Here is an 18,828-nt window from a genome sequence, read left to right as displayed (position 1 = left end):
GGTGTAACTGATTGTAGGAAGAGTCAGAAATGGGGCTGCAGAGGAAGACTGGCTGGGATTTAAACCCAGGCACAGCAGCCATGCCAAGAGAGAGCACCATGAGGCTTTAGTGGAGTAGGATGGGACCCCTTGGCTTGGGCTAAAGTTAGGACCACATGGCTTTGGGGTGCTCCTTTTTGCCATGCTGCTTAGGAAGCAGGAGAGACTTTGCTGGGAAGAAAAGGGGTGAAAGGACTCTTACTGATGGGCCATGAGAAGAGGCCGCATGGTTTTGGATTAACTGGAGATTGTGGCAGAGACACAGCTGATGGTGCCGGGAGCCTGAATCAAGGACTTCTACTTCTTTTCCTGAGATGCGGTACCCCAGAATGCGCAGAGGGAGAAGGAAGGACTGTGTGCATTTGTGGGTATTCTAAAGGACGTTAATATTTTAACAAAGACGTTAAGTCATTACTCTAAGTCTGTATAACTTTTAAATAAATTCCTTTTCACCAATCTCTGGCATTGAGACGCCTTTCCTCTGGCAGTGGGCAAAGTGAACCTAGTATGGTGGGGAACCCCTGAGGAAAAAGGGGGAGTCCTTTTGGTAATAGTATATCATACACCCCACCATTTGTTCTGTAACACAATCACTTAATATATGGAATCTAAAACAGTCAAACCCATTTTTTTAAAGGGTACAAACTTGCAACCAGTAGTAAATAAAACAAAGAGAACTGGTGTGTATACGTATAAAATATTATACTATTGTTATGTAATGTGATATACCTCACTATAACAGCAATCACATTACAATGTATAGAAGTATTACAAAAAACAAGTTGGGCCCTGACCAGTGTGGCTCAGTTGGTTGGAGCATCATCCTGTAAACTGAAAGGTCACGAGTTCAACTCCCAGTTCGATTCCTAGGCATATGCGTAGTTTGCAAGTTCAGTCCCCAGTCAGGGGACTGAACATACAAAAGGCAACATACTTGCACATACAAGAGGCAACTGATTGGTATTTCTCTCCTTCTCTTTCTCCTTCCATTCCTCCTCTCTCTATAATAAATAAGCATGTCCTCAGGTGAGTATAAAAATAAAAGTTGTACACCTTCAATTTATACAATATTTTACGTGAAATTTGCTCAATAAAAAAATTTTAACTTAAACAAAACCAGAAAAGCACTGACTACATTTACCAAAACAAACGGATACCAAAAACAAAAGCCCACCCTGGCTAGTGTGGCTCAATGGACTGAGCGCCGGCCTGCAAACCAAAAACAACAAAAGTCCTAAGAATCTTCCTAACTCAACGTACGACCTCTACAGACTCTAAATCTAAGAAAAAGCTGCCAGTAAGACGGCTTTGAGAGTTCTATGTAAATCAAATCCCAGCTCACATCTGCCTCAAGCCACAAAACAAGTCACTGATGGCTGAACCTCAGGTATCTTCATCAGTAAAGTGAGGACACAGGGTTTGTGTGGAGAACAGGGCCAATAAAGTAGCATTGGTCCGACTACGATAGCAACTAGTACATAAAATAAAGTGGAGTCACTTATGTCAACTAAAATGGCTGTCAGTCAGCCATGACACTCTGGTTCAAGAGGAAAATTACCTAAGCAGAACAAACACATCTGGCAAGGAGACACATCTGCCCACGTGGTCAGAGCAGCCATGTCTGCAGAGTGAGACCATGCACAGACAGGTTCCAGGGGAAATTCCACGCTTGCCAGCAGGGGTGTCAAGCACAGCCATGAACCACCCATAGGCTCCTGAGCAAATTCCCCACTTGGCAGCAGGGGTGCCAAGACATTTATCAAAAAGACGCAGAGGGGTGGCGCTCACCACTTTCAAGGTATAACTGAGGCAGGATCCAGACCACTGATGAGACAGCCGAGCTCCACACACCAGAGTGCTGCTCCACGCCACGCTCATTTCCCGTGGCATCGGCCACCAGAGGTTCTGCCCTGCTGGACTGAGGACCACACCTGCCCTGCTGCCCACCTGGCTCCGGAAGTCCTTCCTTGCAAAACGCTGACAACTCCCTTGCCCACCATGCTGTCTCCTGAACCTGCAAGACTGAGACTCTGGGGTTCGGGTTCGTTATCCCCCATTAATTGCTGTGTGAGTAGGATATTCATGTATGTTGATGTTCTATTGTGAGTGAACTGCATTCAATAACAGCTGAGTGAACAGCACAGTTACTGTGTGCGACTCTTGTCTATTCCTTGGTGCCAGGCCGCTGAGCAGACAGCTAGCCGAGCGGTTGCCCAGCTGACTTATAAGAAAGACTGTATCACAAACATATGCTCGTGACAGTTTGGGATAAAGAACATAATAAGTAGTTGTCATCACCTATAATTATTACTGGAAGAGCAAAGAGTAATAATCTATAACTGTCTGAGATTTTAACATGAAATCATGGATTTTCTTTCAAGTGTGTATTTCAAACTCCCCACCTTAATAGTGAAGTACCAGTATGCTTCCTAAAATGTTAACAAATCCTCTTTGCTGGCTGCCCCGAAACTAAGATCATCCCCTGACTATAAGCTCAGGGTCACGCTTATAGCTGTGACCCTAATGCTTATAACTGTTCACTGTCCCCAAGCTAGACTTTAGGTTCCTTGATGGCAACAGCTATGTCTTGTTCATTTCCAATCCTTTATTTAATATCTGAGCACTGACTCTGTGCTTGGCACTGACTCTGGTCCTGACAATAACTCGGTGAACTTTCAGCAGATTTGTTTGGGTTGGTTCTCGGCCTTTTCCTGCCTGTTGCTGAATCTGGTACAATCAGCTTCTCCAAATGATCTAAGTTTTTAAGCTCTATTTTCACCAAGAGTTGAAAGCGCGTTTTTTTAACACATTAGTCTCTGCCCTCTTAGAGCTTATAATCTAATGAGACAAGAGAGACATGAAGTAAATAAATGTATACCAATTAGTGGTAAGTGCCATCAAACAAAGAAGGGTGGGGGCTAGGAAGTATTGTAGGAGCTGGGAAGTTGGTATTTTACATAGGTTATTAGGGAAAGCCTCACGTATAAGTGAAAGCTGAAATACGTGGAGCACGTCACACACACCTGGAGGAAAGGAGTCATCCAGACAGAGGGCAAAGAGCATGTGCAAAGGCCATGAGGCAGGAACAGTTGTGTGGAATAAATTTTAAGAAGGTAAATGTATATGGAGAGCGGGGAGTGACAGACCCAAGGGAGGGCAGGCTCTGCAAGCAGAAAAGTTTAAAGAATCACTCAGACTTCTGTATGGAGAATAGAGAATAAAGAATGGAAGCAGTGAGCCTGATTAGAACATTGAAATAACCTAGAAGAGATAGCAGTGGCTTGAACCCAGGAAGTGATGACGATTTGCTGGAATCTAGTTAGGTTTTGAAGGCAGAATTCACAAGATGTGTTGATAAACTGGATGTGACGAGAGAAGAATAATCAAGGAGAGCTTTTAAGATTGAATAAGAATTCCCATTAACTGAGACAAGTCAGAGAAACAGTTTTATTTTCCCAGAACCCAGCAAACTGACCAGTACATGGTAGACACTCAGATACTACTTGTGAATTAAATTTAACTGAATAAACTCCCCAAATGAAGCATTAAACTCAGTGTATTGCTTTCTACTTGCTCTCAGTTTTCTTTAGTAATATTTGTTAAACACCCAAAGACTTAGCCACCAGCACAGTTCACATGCTAACATGGAAACCTTACACTGGGACACAGCACCTAATCCTTACATCTCAAAGACCTGTTTCAGTTTTAAGTTCACAGTCCTCCTGGATATAACAGAAATCCCCTACGAAAGAAAGCTCTGTGACAGCCTGAGCATTCTTACACCCAAAGTAATTAACCTGTACATTAATGATGTCATATTCCTGGAAGGTACAGAAGCACAAAGAGGACTCCCTAGGCCAGAATTAATTGAAAATTATTATACTTCGTGATAAATTTTCAGAATGGGACAAGACTGTACAAGTCCCCTAAAAAAATGAGCCATCAGTCATCAGCATTTTTGAAATGGTCTCTTTGCCTCAAGCAATAAGTCCCTTCAAAACAATTTCAATGAAAAATTAAAATCTGCTTGAGAAATGTGAGATTCAGCACATCTTCCCCCAAGCAAGTGCTTTTCTTGCCAATTAGTAAAAATAAGCTTCCCTTAAGGAAAAGTTGGGTGTCCTGACCTTCGGCACTTCTTACAGTCGAAGTGTCAGATTTTCTAACCTAGCACCCTCGTTTAGCTCCATGAAGAACCACAAAGTTAGCCAAAATATATTCAAAGCAACTCTCCTAAAATAAAGTTACCATCTTTTCCTCCCCTCCCGTTATGTGAAAAATTTTAATTCAAGCTGAAGTACCATTCCTCCTCCACATTATTTCCCCTAATGCCCCACCCTAACCTTAAGTGTTAAAAAAAAAATGCGCTTACAACTTTTAGTGAAAATATAGCTTGAAAACCTAGATCATTCGGAGAAGCTGATCATACTGAACTCAGCAACAGGCAGTACTTGCCTTCTGCCAATCAGTGAAAGGCCTTGAACCAACCCAAACAAATCTGCCGAAATGCCAGCCAGATTCCCCGTATCGCCCCCGCGCCCTACCCCCAGAGCTGGCTGGAAAACAACACAACAGCCACCGACCACGGAGCCGAACCGAAAAGAGCCCGTGGTAAGCAAAAAAAAAAAAAAAAAAAAAAAAAACACAATGATTTTCAGAGGCAAGAAGGTTAAGAGGCAGGTTTTCAACCACCAGCTCTTAGCGAGTTAAAAGTCGGCGACCGGCAGTACGTTCCCAACACACCGGCGCGCAGTCCTCCTCGCTCCGAGGGCTCCGCGTGCGGATCAGGGCCAGGTGGAGCGAGGGCTCTCCCGGGAGAGGAGGCGCAGAGCCGCCCGGGGTGATGGGAGTGCCCCGGGGTGCCCGAGGAAGGGAGCGCGAACGGGCGCGCGTGGCGGGGTGGAATGCGGCGTCCCCTCCGGCGAGGCAGGCTCAGCGCCTAGCACAAAACGCTGAGGGCGGGGAGCCCCACTAGGGTTTGCCCACGCCGGTAGAAAAGCTGGAGAGGCTAGGGGTGCGGGATCCCCCCCACCCCACCCTTCCACGAAGGGGCCTAGAAAGCTACCAGTTCCCAGTTCACCGGTTGGGCGCACGGGGGCGGGAGGTGGGGGCTGCTGCTGTTTCGTTTCTAGTATCATCTCTGAGATAGAGGAAACCCTAAAGAAACCACAGCGGAGAGTGTGGGTGGGGGAGGGAAGCATGACAGCGAGTGGGGCTGCGGGCTCCGAGGGACGGAGGGTGGGGTGCAGCCCCGGGAAGGGAAAGAGGGCGCAACCACGGCCCCGGGCCAGGGAGGCGCGACTGCCCGCCGTATTCTGGAAAGCTGGCGCTCCCCAGCCAGCCAGAAAGGGGAAGGAGCCACCTCCTCCCCGCCCCCACACTCACCATGTAGAGGGTGAAGGGCAGGCCGAGCAGAAAGAGCCACAGGTAGAGGTGCAGCGCGTTCACGAAGGTGGCCTGGTGCGGGTCGTAGTACCAGCCCCCGCTGAGCGCGGCCCACACCCCCTGCCGGAGGATCTGCAGCGTCTGCGACCCCATCCCTCCCCGGCGCCGCCGCCGCCGCCGCCGCCGCCCCCGCCCCGGCCCCAGCTCTGCCTCGGTCACCGGAGCCCGCGGCTGCCCCGTCTATCCTCCTCCGGAGCTCCGGGACAGCGGGCCGGCGCCTCGGCGGTCGCTAGGGCTGCTGCAGCGGGAGGAGGAGGCAGCGAGCGAGGAGGAGGAGGCGGCGAGCGGTGGGGCGGAGGAGAGCGAAGAAGAGGAGGAGACCGGCCTCCGGAGCGCCGCCGCCATCTTGTCCCCTGACACCCAGAGCCGGAGCCAAGCCCCGCCACGCGCGGCCCGCCAGCGTCGCCGCCGCTGCCGCCGCGACCCCCCGCCGGCCGCCAGCCCCGGGCCGGGCAGAGAAGGGCCTGCGCCCGGGAGGGACGGGCAGCAAGCCGCGCCCCCTTCAGCTCCTCCTCTTCTCTCCTCTCCCCCCTCCCACCCCCCCTCCCGCTCAGCGCGGGTGCGCGCGGCGCTGGGGTCGCTGCGGGCGCCTCCTACCGGCGCCCGGGAGAAGCGCGCGCCGACGCGGGCCCGGAAGGCGTGGGGCTGGGCTGCGGGTGACGCGCCGCAGGGCTCTAGGAAACCCCATTCCTCTCCTGGCAGCAAATCTGGCAAGTTCATTGATCAGTCCCTGAATCTGGACTTTGAGTCTCCGAAACCTTGTCTTCAGAACCTTGTCAGCACCCTGGCTGACGTTTTATGATATTTAATAAAGTCCTAAGAACAATGAGGCTAACACAGATATTCACTGAAGGCCTGGAAGAATTAGGTACAGCGATGACACTGTTGAAAAGTCACAAATGCACCCAGTTTGAATAGGAACTGTGTTGGTGGTTGGAGTGGCCTGGGAGTCCTAGGGTGAGAAAAACAGCTTTGTCCAGTGTTGGGAGGACTTACCACTTCCGTAAAGAGATAAATTAATAGAAGTTACCAGAGATGTAAAAGTGTGGAGTGGACAGGTTTATCACGTGCGCAGTGATTTTATTGTTTAATGGGCTGTAACTTGTAACCATTGTTATTAATGGGCCAATCTAAACAGGGATGAAACATTAACTGTGATTGCACCACAAGTCACAATAGGATCTTGTACTTTTTAATAGCTGTAAAAACGGAGACTCATTCTTGGCTTTGTATAATGTTTATAAGGCACGTCTGATCTCATTGAATGAAATTTTTGTAGCGTTTGAAGTTTGAGTTTTGATAGCAATAGCAATAAAAGTACCCTTTTATATTCCTGGATTAAAGTTGCTGTAATTAATGAGGAAAGAAAGAGAGCCAAAAGAAGCTGGTGACATTTTAAGCGTATTGAAAAACCATTGCAGTACCTCCTAGTGCCATTCCACTTTACAGTTCAAACATTTTCACACCCATTTCATTTGCCTTCACAACACTCCAGTGAGGGCAGCACAGAAGCTACCCTTATTTTATGGATGAGAAAACCAAAGCTCAAAGACACTGATTGTCCACATTCTGTAAGTAATAGGTTGTTGTGAAGACCTCTGACACCAGCAGTCATCCTAACAGCATGAACTGAACTTGGGAAGTCTGCTTCTCAGTACTGTCTACCTTAACCATTCAACTAAGAGTTTGAACTGATGAATAACTGCTCAGCAGCTTCTGCTTACCTGTGGCCGGCTTAAATGTATGACCAGGTGTTCTCAAAGCAGTCCCAGAACCAGCTGTATCAACATCACCTGAGAGCTTGTTATAGATGCAAATGCTCAGGTACTACTCCAGGGAAACTCTGGTCTTCCGACCCAGCAATCTATTTTAACAAGCCCTCTGGAAGATTCTGATGTGCCTTGAAGTTTGAAACTGCCACTATAGAACTACCAACAAGTTCCAATAAGATACCTTGAAATTGAGAGACAACTATTGTGAACAACTATTGGCCAAAATTAACTTTTAAATATATTAGTATGTTTAAAAGCAAAGTTGAGGTTAAATAATACAAGTTTTACAATGAAAATAGTTGCCTTGAGGCTTGGTCATGGATACAAGGTATTGTCAAGTGTTCATTTGTTTCTTCCAAGGAGACAGGAAAGCTCTCTGAGCAGATTTTGGAACTGATCCCAAGCTTTCCAACACAAAGAAAGATGTAAACAAGGATAAAATTCCAGTACCACATCAGTTTCCACACCAGTAAATATCTGCTGTAGTTTAATATAGAAGGATTAACTGTAAAAGGAGTGAGGTGGACTGGAGTGAGATACATCCATGGAATTGGACGCAGACCCCCCTGGTGGGACGAACTTGCAGCCAAAAGACAGTATCTAGAGGGTGTGGAACAGGCAGCAGCCAGGACGGCAGCCAGCATCAGGCTGGTTCAACGCAGAGAATGAGTGTTGTAAGCTGGCAGCTGGAACACAATCTTGGGAAATCCAGGAACAGACAAAAATTGGGAAATCATGGCAGGCAGTAAGAAAATGAGTTGCCTATAGCAGGGCCCCAGCCTCAGTGCTGGATTCCAGGCCTGGATTTCTCTTCCAATGTGGAAATGATGAAAACAAATAGAATGCAGCTCCCTGAGATGATGTACTGGGCAAGTCTGGGGGGCAAGGACTTGGGCTCAGGGCAGTAAGACAAGTGTCCAAAGGCCAGACCTGGTAGGCAGAGTGAGAGTTAGAAACAAAGCAAGAGCTTAATGCCTAAAACTGGGACCAAATTTCACATTGATGGTGGTTGCCTTATGTGGAGGTCCCAGAGTGTTAATATAGAACTCTAACTCCCCTCCAGTATAGCTGGAATTGATCCAAGAACTTGAGTTGGGAATCATGTGGCACCAGCCACTGAATAAAAAGGGGTCAGTGAGATGGGCAGGCCCAGAAGGTCAAACAGGCAGTCACAGACTATATTTTTCAGCTCAGGAGTGGTGAAAGCATTTTAGAAAAATGCTAATTAACTGACTTAGGAGTTAGCAATTGAAAGGATTCAGTGAAATGGATGACCTTTCGGAGAGACTGAGTCAGTAGTTGGAGTGGAGGTGGGAGGAGAGAGAATCCTACAGTGCTTTTTATCTGTAGCTTTCAAAATGTTTATGAATGCTGGCACTACAAGCTTCCTATTTTATAAACAGGAAGTCGAAGCACAGAGGGGTTAAATGTTTTGCCCAAAGTAACATACTCTATCATACTCATAAATTATAAGAGCAGGACAAAAGTTTTGGAATCTAATTTGCTAAGTGTTAGCCCTCTTGGCCATGCATACAAGCCATTAATAATGTTACACTTAGCATGTCAAAATTAGCAGCCATGACACACTTCCAAACCACCACCTGACATTTGCTCATCTTGCAGCTAATTCTATTAAAATTATACTCCCTGACAGTTTATAAGCCCCTTGAGGACTGGGAATGCTCCGACAGCAGATGCTCTCTCCTGCCTAAAAGGGACAAAGCTGAGTGTACAAAATCTTTTAATAACTGCCCCCCAAACCCACCTTGGAGCAGAGGCATACAAACTGTACCTCTGGCCGGTTTATATGGCAGAAGTTGTCTACTGTACTTTACACATCATAGTCCACGTGTCCAGCCAACAACCTAAATGCAACAGGTTTCCACGTCTCCCCCGTATCACCCCAGACAAACCCTTCTTATTTATTTCTCTCAGTGAAATCCACATTTTCCAACCTGCTCAGACTTGAAACCTCATATACCCTCCCCCATTGTTTGGTTTGCTGCAGTCTTTTCCCTGCTCAATCCTTCCTTCACGTTGCCAGAGCAACCATCCTCCTGGATGCCCTCATCAACTCAAACCAAATAGCTTCCTCTTGCCTCCAATCTCACTTCAAAACCAGGCTACATTCCACCAACAAATTAATCTCCCTAATCCACTTTTCTTGTGCCCCTTCTTTTCTCAAAAGGTTTCAATTCTCTTCTGTCGCCAGTGGTACAAAAAGCATACTTCTGAGCCAGGCATTCATAGTCCCCACAACCTAACTCACCATTTTCCCTGACTTAGCTCAGGTTACTCCTCACCGTGCCCTCCCTTTTTACTGGTGAATATCAGCCTTCCCGTGTATCCAGTTTTATTTACCAACTCATCCGCATATTGCATCCTGCCTCTATGCTCCTATGCCATTTGCCTTATCTAGAAAACCTTGCTCCTCCAACTGCCTCTAAAATCCACCATGACTACTCCAAGAACATTCATCTAGTTTTTAAATAGCCTGGAGCACTCACGTGTTCCATTTATAGCCCTGCAGTGTGTACTATTTGATAGCCCCCAACAAAACTGTCCATTTCTTGAGGGCAAGGCACTCTGGCCTGTAGGACAATGCCTACCAGAAAGCTGTGAAAATCAACTGACTGTCAATGTAAGTGGAAAAAATAAAGCAATACAGAAAGTGGTGAGTTTTCAATGAAAGATTTTAATCCATTTTAGCTTTCATTTGGTAACTCTTCAACATTCTAAAGCATTTCACCAGCCTACAAGATCAATTCAAGATAGGAGAAAAATACAGAATAAAGGTGAAGAGATTTGGAAGAGAAGGGAAAGGCCCTAAAATTCTTTTGAGCTTCTCTTTTTAGTCATTCACTCTGCACTACTTTACATCACATCAGGAAAAGTAACGTCAGAGGGAGAGAGGGGGGCTTTCCAAATCTTACGTAACATAATTACAAAATAGCAATATCTGGATGTGGAGCTGAATAACTAAAACAAAAGCAACTCATCCTTCTTGGAAATCTCAATTCAATCCATTCTGTTTTTTAAAAAATCTCAGTTCCATATGGTGAGTACTTTACAACATGCTTTAATCAACACTAACTAATTCAGTAATTCTCAGTATGGTTTTGTGTCATTTGTTTTATCTCAATTCACTTTTCTTGAACTCACAGTACTTTGAGGCGGGGTGATAAAAGGAAAGAGGAACTATATAGGACATTGCAAAACTCCCCAAACTGGGGGGATCCTGAATTAGAAACAATATATAGACGCGTTATTTCCCATCTTTTCACTTTAAACTGTTCTCTTATGTCAGTTAGGTATCTCGTGTGTTTAGCTAGACTGTATTAAAGAGCTGGTCTGTTTCAGCCAGCACCGTATAATTCCCACAAAATCTACATAGGCCAACTGATACAGCTGGGTGGTTCTCAGAAGAGCTCCCCCAATTGTTACCAGTGTCATCCCAAGGGCCTACCTGGAGTTAAGCAGGATTAGGCAGTTGTCCCCTCAGGAGGATGGGTGCCTGGCTCCTCCAGCAAGGAGCATCAGGAACATCCTTAGTAGGGAGGAGTGTTTGGTAGTGGAAAGATCATGGTGCCTGGAATCAGATAAACCCATGTTTTGATCTATAGTCTGTTACTTTCTTTTTTAATTTATTTACTTACTTATTTTTGTTGAATGTAGTGGGGTGACACTGGTTAATAAAATTGTATAGGTTTCAGGTGTACAATTCTATAATACATCATCTGTATATTGTACTGTGTGTTCACCACCCCAAGTCAAGTCTCCTTCCGTCACCATCGATCCCCCTTTACTCTCCCCTACTTCCTCCCACCCCCATTGCCCTCTGGTAATGCCCATACAGTTGTCTGCCTGGGAGGTGTTTTATGTTTTGTTTTTTTGTTTGTTTTTAGTTTTGCTTAATCTTTTCACCTTTTTCACCCAGTCCCCCCTCCCCTTCCACTCTGACAGCTGTCAGTTTGTTCTCTGTCACTTTCTAAATCAGTCCTAGCCCCAAGTCAAGAAATCCAAGCAGAGTTGAAGAATCCCAGGGAATTCAATGCCGCAGACTCACTGTATTGCTAGAGCTTTTTTCCTCATGGAAAAAATGAGCATTCTAATGACCTAATAAAAAGCCTTTCCCTTGGAGATTTTCACAGCTTTCCTTATGGAAACCTTGACGGCACATGGGAATGTAGTTCTTACTAGTTTTGTTTGTTTGATTAGTTTGGTTAGGTTGGTTTTGATTTTGATTTTTGGTTTGGCTTTGCCTATGGTCACTGGGATTCAGCAGCTGTTAATGCACATAACGATATTCTAATCATGGACGAATAGTATATTTTCTGTACTGGTCTAGTGGGGTGATATATATTCAGGATAAAATCTCTCAAAAAATCAGTGGCAACCATGATGTAAAGTAAAACCTCTCTGTCATTCTACTTTTCTCATGTCCTTCTCTCATTCGGGTCACATGGTTTTGCAATTTAGTGATTTAGTGGCTAGTGCCTTTTCACTCCCTCACCTCTCACCTCTGCCATCAGCCAAAACCATAACTCCAGGCGGATCTTTTTCTTCCCCCAGCAGACAGGCTAACCTTCCAGGTTCTAAACTCAGCTACTGCTTGGATTCTTCCTGACAGTTCTTGGGCTCCCACTCAGCACGTGTAGCATCCCTCTTAATGACTTAAAATCTCCCCAATGTTCTCAGGCATCTACACCACTCTCATTCCCGGAGCACAGAGTAAATAGAGGATATCAGACTATCAGCTCTCAACTTCCTGCGCTCCTACTTCTAAATTTATCTACACGTGCATCCATCTGTCCTTTCCTTTCCTTTTCTTCTCCTCGTGGAGTAGGTGTTGTTCTGCCAAAGAGATCACTCTACCTGTTCTCTGGATCCCATCTCCGGCTGTCTCTAAGTCATACTCAATTTATTAGCCTTGGTCCCACAGACACCGCGGCTTTTCTTTTTTTCCCCTCCTGGCACTTTCCTTACACGTGTAAACAGGCCCACTAACCCCTAAGCTTTCTGTCTCCTCTAGCTTCCACCCTCTTTCTCCTCTCCTTCACAGCCAGGTTTCTTAAGAGTTCAAGGATGCTCCTTGAACTTAACTCGCATCACTGCTCATGCCTCAGTCACCAGGGACTTCCTAGTCACCAAGTCCAACCGGCACTTTTCAGTCCCTGTCTTATTTCATCTTTTTGCTTCTGGCTTACTGCTCCCACTTCCTGGTTTCCTCTTGTGTCCCTGATCATCCCAGACTCAAGATTCCTTTATGGAGTTCTCATCTTCCTTCTCCTCCTTAAAGGTGGATTAATAAAGGGAAAAAAATCTCCACCGTGCACTTCCGAGTTCAGAAGATGCTGAAGCCTCCTAACCTGAATCCTGTAGTGCCCCTCAGCTTGCGGGGGTTACCAGAAAATGAAAACAAACTTCATGTGAGGGCTGATTAGAAACAGGACACCTCAAAAGTATTTGTCAAAATCACTGTCTCAAGAACAGAAAAATAAGCTCTGCATTAGATATTATAGCTGTAACCTAATGTCGGTTTTTGGCTTTTCTTTGTTTGTCTTAAATCCCTCACTTGTATTAGCTTAATGGGAATTTCTTAAAGTTCCTGATCTCCAATTTATGAAGAGCTTTGTTTTAAGCATTTATTTGTTTAGCCTTTGGGCTTGTATTTTGAAAACCCGGCATTAACTTATGGGTGGTTTGCTTGGCCAAGGCTCTGTACCGTTCTGCTTCCAAGTGGCCTTTTTGGCTGGTATTTAGTTTTTCATCATAAAAGTATTACATTCACATTTTTTTAATCTGAGAAAATATAGAGAAGAAACCAGTAAGCCCCCTACTCAATCACGACCACTATAAACGTTTGATATCTTCTCAGTGTCTCCAGCCCTTCCCCCCAACTACTTCTGTACCATATTCTAATTAGAGTTCAGAGCCTGATTTGGAAAGTTTTTGTGTCAACACATGCCATGTGCCTTGGCAGTTTGCTTAGTCTGAGAAACTTCAGGAGGCATTTTTTCCTTCTGACTTACCCATGTGTTTCACTTAGATTCTTGGACACATATTCCTCTGTGCAACATGGGCATTAGCCTACGGCTTCAAGTAACAGAAAATTCCATTTAAACGCACATCAACAATAAGGAAAAGTATTGCTTCATATAACTGCAAGGCCATGAACCAGGGCAGGCTTCTGGGACTGTTAAATTTAGTGGCTCTGGATCTATTTCTTTGTAATGCCCTGAGATGGCCTCCTCTAGGTGTTGGCTTTGACCTTGGCCTTCCTTCTTCATGGGGGGCAAAATGGCTGCAGCAGTCACTGGTTTCACATGGAGATGCCATTACTTTGGGTGACGTTCGCCTAAGAGCAAGGAAACATCTTTCCTAGGAACCTCTAGCACATTTTTGGTTGCGTGCCTATTCTTGAGTCAACCCCTGCTGTCAGGTCAATGCCACACAGTGATTCTGGTCTGGGTTCCTGAAACAAGGATTGGTCAGGGGAATGGAATTACCCTTAGACTGGGCAGTCCAGAGGCAGACTGACACACAGGGGCTATGTGGGGAGGGGTAGATGCCTGAATAAAACAGGGTTATATTAAGAGATATAGAGGAAGAACAGATTGAATACACAGTCATGCATGAATTTAGAAACTTGGCCATTTAATTAAATTAATTTATTTATTTATACTTTTGACTTATTTTTATTACATTTTTAAATTTTTTGTTTGGCTTGATTTTAGAGAGAGCGGGGAGAAGAAAGGGAGAAAGAGAGGGAAACACAGACCAGTTGCCTCTCACATGCCCCAGGTTGTGGGGACCTGGCCCACAACTCAGGCATGTGCCCTGAATCGTTATCGAACTGGTGACTTTTTGGTTCATAGGCCAACACTCAATCCACTGAGCCATACCAGCTAGGGATACGTTTATTACATTTTTTAAAGTTTTAATAGGTGAATACAGTTCAATATTTAAAGAACCAAAAAAGGGTATACAGTGAAACATTCTTTCCACGGCTGGCCCCAGCCAAACAAATTGTACACATATGCAAACACACTCTCTTTTTGTACACCAAGTAGAGCATGCTGTCACACTGATATGCACCTTACTGTTCACTTGACAATATATATCAGTGATTATTATATCAGTACATAAAGAGTGTCATCATTCTTTTTTGTCACTGTATGGGTGTGCCACAATTTATTTACTGCCTGTGGGTGGGCATGTAGGTGGCTAATACTGTTTTGCTCTAAAAACACCACCGTACTGGATAATATTGTATATATTTTATAATGTGTATTGGGGGAATATCTAAAGCAGGGGTGTCCAACTCATTTTCACTGGGGGGCCGCCTCAGCCTCACAGTTGCCTTCAAGGCCCCGAAATAATTTTAGGACTGTATACATGTAACTACTCCTTAACCATTAAGGAGCTGACATTACATTCGGCCCTTTGAAGGCAACTGTGAGTCTCATGTGGCCCCCGGTGAAACTGAGTTGGACACCCCGATCTAAAGCGTACATTTCTCAAAGAGGATTTAATGCCAGATTGCTCCTTCTAGCTGTTGCACCAGCCTGTGCTCCCACTGGCAGGGTATGGATGTGCCTGTTGCAGAACACCCTCATCAACAGCCTGTTATGAGACTTTTGGGTCTTTGCTAATTTGATCATCAAAAATTAATGTTTCAGTGTAATTTTAATTTGAATTGTTTTCTATTGTGAGCAGGGCTGAGCTGCTTTCGTGTGCCTGGGAGCCATTGGAATCTCTTCTTCTAGGCCTTGCCTGACCACATTCTTTGCCCATATCTCTATTGCTCCGCCGGCCTGTTCCTTTCCGGTTTGCAGGAGCTCCTAAGTGAAGGGAAATTAGTCTGTGGTCTGTACTAGAGCTGCGTATATTTCCACCCAGTTTGTCATTTGTTTTTCAACTTTGCTTATGGTCTTTTCCATGCGAAAAATTTTAATATTATAAAATTGAATGTGTTCATCTTTTCTTTTATGGTTCTGGGTTTAATGTCATAACTGGAAATGCCTTCCCCTCTCTGAGGTGACTAACCCTCTTTTAGTTTCCTCTAAAAGAGAAAACGGTTGCATTTTACACGTTTTAATATTACATCTATTTGGAATTTATCCTGGTTGGGTGTGAGAAATAAATTTAACTTTGATTTTTTTTCCCATTTGATTGACTTTAATTTTGTGCTGTTTCATGGGGATGCCCCTTCTTGTTTTGCGACACTCAAGGTATTGCCAATATTCTCCATAAATGACTAAAAATCTAAGTTTTCACCCTGGCTGGCGTAGCTCAGTGGATTGAGCGCGGGCTGCGAACCAAAGTGTCGCAGGTTCAATTCCCAGCCAGGGTACATGCCTGGGTTGCAGGCCATGACCCCCAGCAACCGCACATTGATGTTTCTCTCTCTCTCTTTCTCCCTCCCTTCCCTCTCTAAAAATAAATAAATAAAATCTTTTTTAAAAAAAGGATTATGCATTTTTTAAAAATCTAAGTTTTCATTGGCTTTAACTAGCAAAACAATAACTCACAGTTTCTGAACTTACCCCAGGCCATGATCTATTTCGGAAACTGGGGAGATAATGAAGTAAAAAACCTTGAAATCAGACAAGGAATAATGTTTGTTGCATTCCATCATCATTGCTATTTGGAAATGCGCATATTCAGGACAGGTACTCACAATAAAAGCAATTAAAAACAATAAAACATAGCTTAAGTGATTTAAATCACTTAAAACTGCCATGTTTAATGTTCTAATTATTCTATTAGGCTCTTTTTAGACATGGCATGATGAATATCCTGCAGCATTCTGGCTCCTGTGTGCACTGTGAGGGGCTGCCGCACCCCCGGAATCCTAAGAGGCAGCCCACCATGGGGTATGAAGCCCCCTCCAAGGCTTCCCATGGAAAAGGGAGCTCAGCTGCAAAGACAGAACAAAGACAGATACTGGTTCCTTAAGCTGTGGATTTGAGTGGTTGGACTGGCCAAATCCAGATACCCAGGGACACTCTACTCAGCTCTCTTTCGCTGCAAGGAGAATGTCATTTGTCTGGTAAGAATGTTGATTGTCTAGTAAGATAGAAACTAACGTCTACCCACAGCAAAAGGGTGTCATGGTCACTGCTGAGTAAAAATCCTTTGACAAGAACAAACAGACTTCTGCTGGCACACTGTCAAATTGCATTATGGTTATTTGTTTGCTTCTCCGTCTTTCCCAGGGGACTGGTTGTCCTTTAAGCGCAGAGGCTCTTTGTCTTCTCTGAACGGCGATAGTGTAGTACACACACCCCGCTCTATGGGAGGGTGCCTATTGTGTGCTTTTTGTCTTACCTGGGTAGCCTCCTTGTATATCCCACTCTTCAACACTCGCCAGTTGTTGAAGAGCTTCCAAGTGTCAGCCACTGAACTACAAAGTGCTTCCCATGCATTACCTTTTACGCTTCTCACAACAGCTCTGTGAGGCACATACTCTAGTTTCCCCCTTGTAACAGTGAGAAAACTAAGGAACAGAGAGGTTGAGTCACTTGCCCAAAGCCACACAGATAATAGATGGCAGAGTTAAGATTCACATCCTAGACAGTCTAACTCCAGTGCCCACTGCTCTTAACAGCTACATCACATTCTTGTTGCTCCCCAGCCTGTTGGGAAGAAAAAAATTCAATGTAAAACAAGAACTTAGAATTTTGCCTTCCAGAACAGTGTCTTGATATATCCCAGGGGACGTGGGATTGTCATTGTTGTTTGGTGATCACTGTTGTTTGTCTAAGATAGAAACTTTGATGTTCCTGTTCGAGGAATCCCATTTTCACTCTATTCAGGCCAGGGGAAGAAGAGAGTGAATCAAAGAAGGCCAAGTTGTTTTATATAAGAAAGAAATAGGAATATGTGGGTTTTCAGCAGGCCAGTCAGGTGACAGCGTAAGGGGCAGCAGGGGTGAGATGTGAAGGGGTGAGGAACTCCGGCAATTGGGTGGGACAGCTAAACCCAAAGCAAGATCATGGCTAGTGAGAAATTTCTTCTAGTGAGTAAGACAAGGAATTCACAAATAACCCTGAACAACAGTGCAATAGTTGCAATAATTTGCAGCCCATCATAAGCACGAGCATACATAAGAGGTGTTTGGCCAGGATCTGCAGTGAGGGAGAAAGAGGAATGATACCCACCCTGGAGCCAAGTGGTCCTGGGCACAGGGTAGCAGATGCCTGAGCTGAAAGCAACAGTTTGGAGCTGGCAGTAGCAGCAAAAAAGCAAATAGTATCAACAGCCCGCCCCTAAAACAAAAGCCACCTGGAAACCTACAGGAAATACCAGGAGTCACTTTTCACTGAGGATTGGGGACTTGAGCAAAACTGATTACCAAAAGATGAAGGACAGAGGGATGGCTGGGGGATAGTAAACACATTTTCTCCTCTTCTATGATTGAATCAGCTGCATTAGATACATATTTCTACCAACATGCTTATCATTGTAGTGTCAGTGTAGACCAGGGTTCCTTAACCTCAACCCTGTTGACATTTGGGAGTGAACAATTCTTTGTTGTGAGGGGCTGTCTTGTGCATTGTAAGATGCTCAGCAGCATCTGTAGCCCTGGCTGGTATGGCTCAGCAGGTTGAGCACTGGTCTGCGAACCACAAGGTCGCTGGTTTGATTCCCAGTCAGAGCACATGCCTGGGTTGTGGGCTAGGTTCCCAGTTGGGGGCATGTAAGAGGCAACCTATTGATGTGTCTCTCACACACTGATGTTTCTCTCTCTCTCTCCCTCCCCCCCTTATCTCAAAAAAAAAAATACAATCTTTTTTTAAAGCAGCATCTCCAGGTGCTAATAGCAGTGGCATACCAGTCCCCCACAATAAAAAAGAAATGTCTCCAGACATTGCCAAGTGTTCCCTGGGGGGACAAAAATCACAACAGCACTATTTTGTGTAAAAATAGCTGCCCAATGTATTTCAAGTGTTTCTACTAAGTCCCACTAAGTTTACTAAGTTTACTAAGCACTTTAAGAATGCTTACATTATATTTGCATAATAATAGCATTTATCATTTTCTATAGCTTGTATTACAGACATAGTAATAATACTAGTTTCCTATAGCCTGTATTTCAGACATAGTAATAATTCTACCATTAATAGAAAGAGCACTGTAGTTCTAACATTATGTACAAATAAGAATGGAGTTGGTTATACCCATTTTCCCTATAAGCAGAAGTCCATTAGATTAGTAGGCTAGGGTTCAGTACGCAGCTTGGACATAGAGCAGTGGCTCAAAGGCAGTGAACTGTGCCCTACACATCAGATCTGTTGGGAAGGCTGATGACGAGCCACAGTGATTCACCACTTTTGTCTTTTGGAGAAATTCAAGACAGATGACATTCACATAGGCAAAGCACTCTTGTAGCAGAACCCGGAATCAAACTTTGGTGAAACCCAGTTCTTTGCAGGGATGTAAAGCAAGTACAGTAATTTATAACCACATCAACCCTTATTGTCTCCCCCAGGCATGGTCTTTCTTTGCTATTGCATAGATGAATCTGATATGTGTGATTTCCCAACTAGCTGGCTGCCATTTGACC

At 44.8% G+C, this 18,828-nt stretch overlaps 1 protein-coding gene and 1 long non-coding RNA gene across 6 annotated transcripts in view; one reads left to right on the top strand and one right to left on the bottom strand.

The window, feature by feature from the left end:
• Window positions 1–5,994, bottom strand: part of PCNX1 (pecanex 1) — a 129,489-nt gene extending 123,495 nt beyond the window's left edge. For 3 of the 5 annotated variants that reach the window (XM_028508014.2, XM_036011624.1, XM_036011619.1), the window contains exon 1: window positions 5,425–5,994. In XM_028508014.2, coding sequence (XP_028363815.1) covers window positions 5,425–5,577 — 153 coding nt within the window. In that variant the 5' untranslated portion in view covers window positions 5,578–5,994. The remainder of the gene's footprint in view (window positions 1–5,424) is intronic. The other 2 variants (XM_036011634.1, XM_028508016.2) reach the window with 1 other exon arrangement.
• Window positions 5,995–14,764: 8,770 nt separating this feature from the next.
• LOC118501637 lies at window positions 14,765–16,415 on the top strand. The gene is made up of 2 exons (XR_004904276.1): window positions 14,765–15,528; window positions 15,755–16,415. It is a non-coding gene; the product is annotated as an uncharacterized LOC118501637 (long non-coding RNA).
• Window positions 16,416–18,828: the final 2,413 nt, after the last annotated feature.

This window comes from Phyllostomus discolor, chromosome 1 (genome assembly GCF_004126475.2).
Source record: "Phyllostomus discolor isolate MPI-MPIP mPhyDis1 chromosome 1, mPhyDis1.pri.v3, whole genome shotgun sequence".
NCBI lineage: Eukaryota > Metazoa > Chordata > Mammalia > Chiroptera > Phyllostomidae > Phyllostomus > Phyllostomus discolor.
The sequence above is the reverse complement of the archived record's forward strand: the minus strand, read 5'-3'. Positions and strand labels throughout refer to the sequence as shown.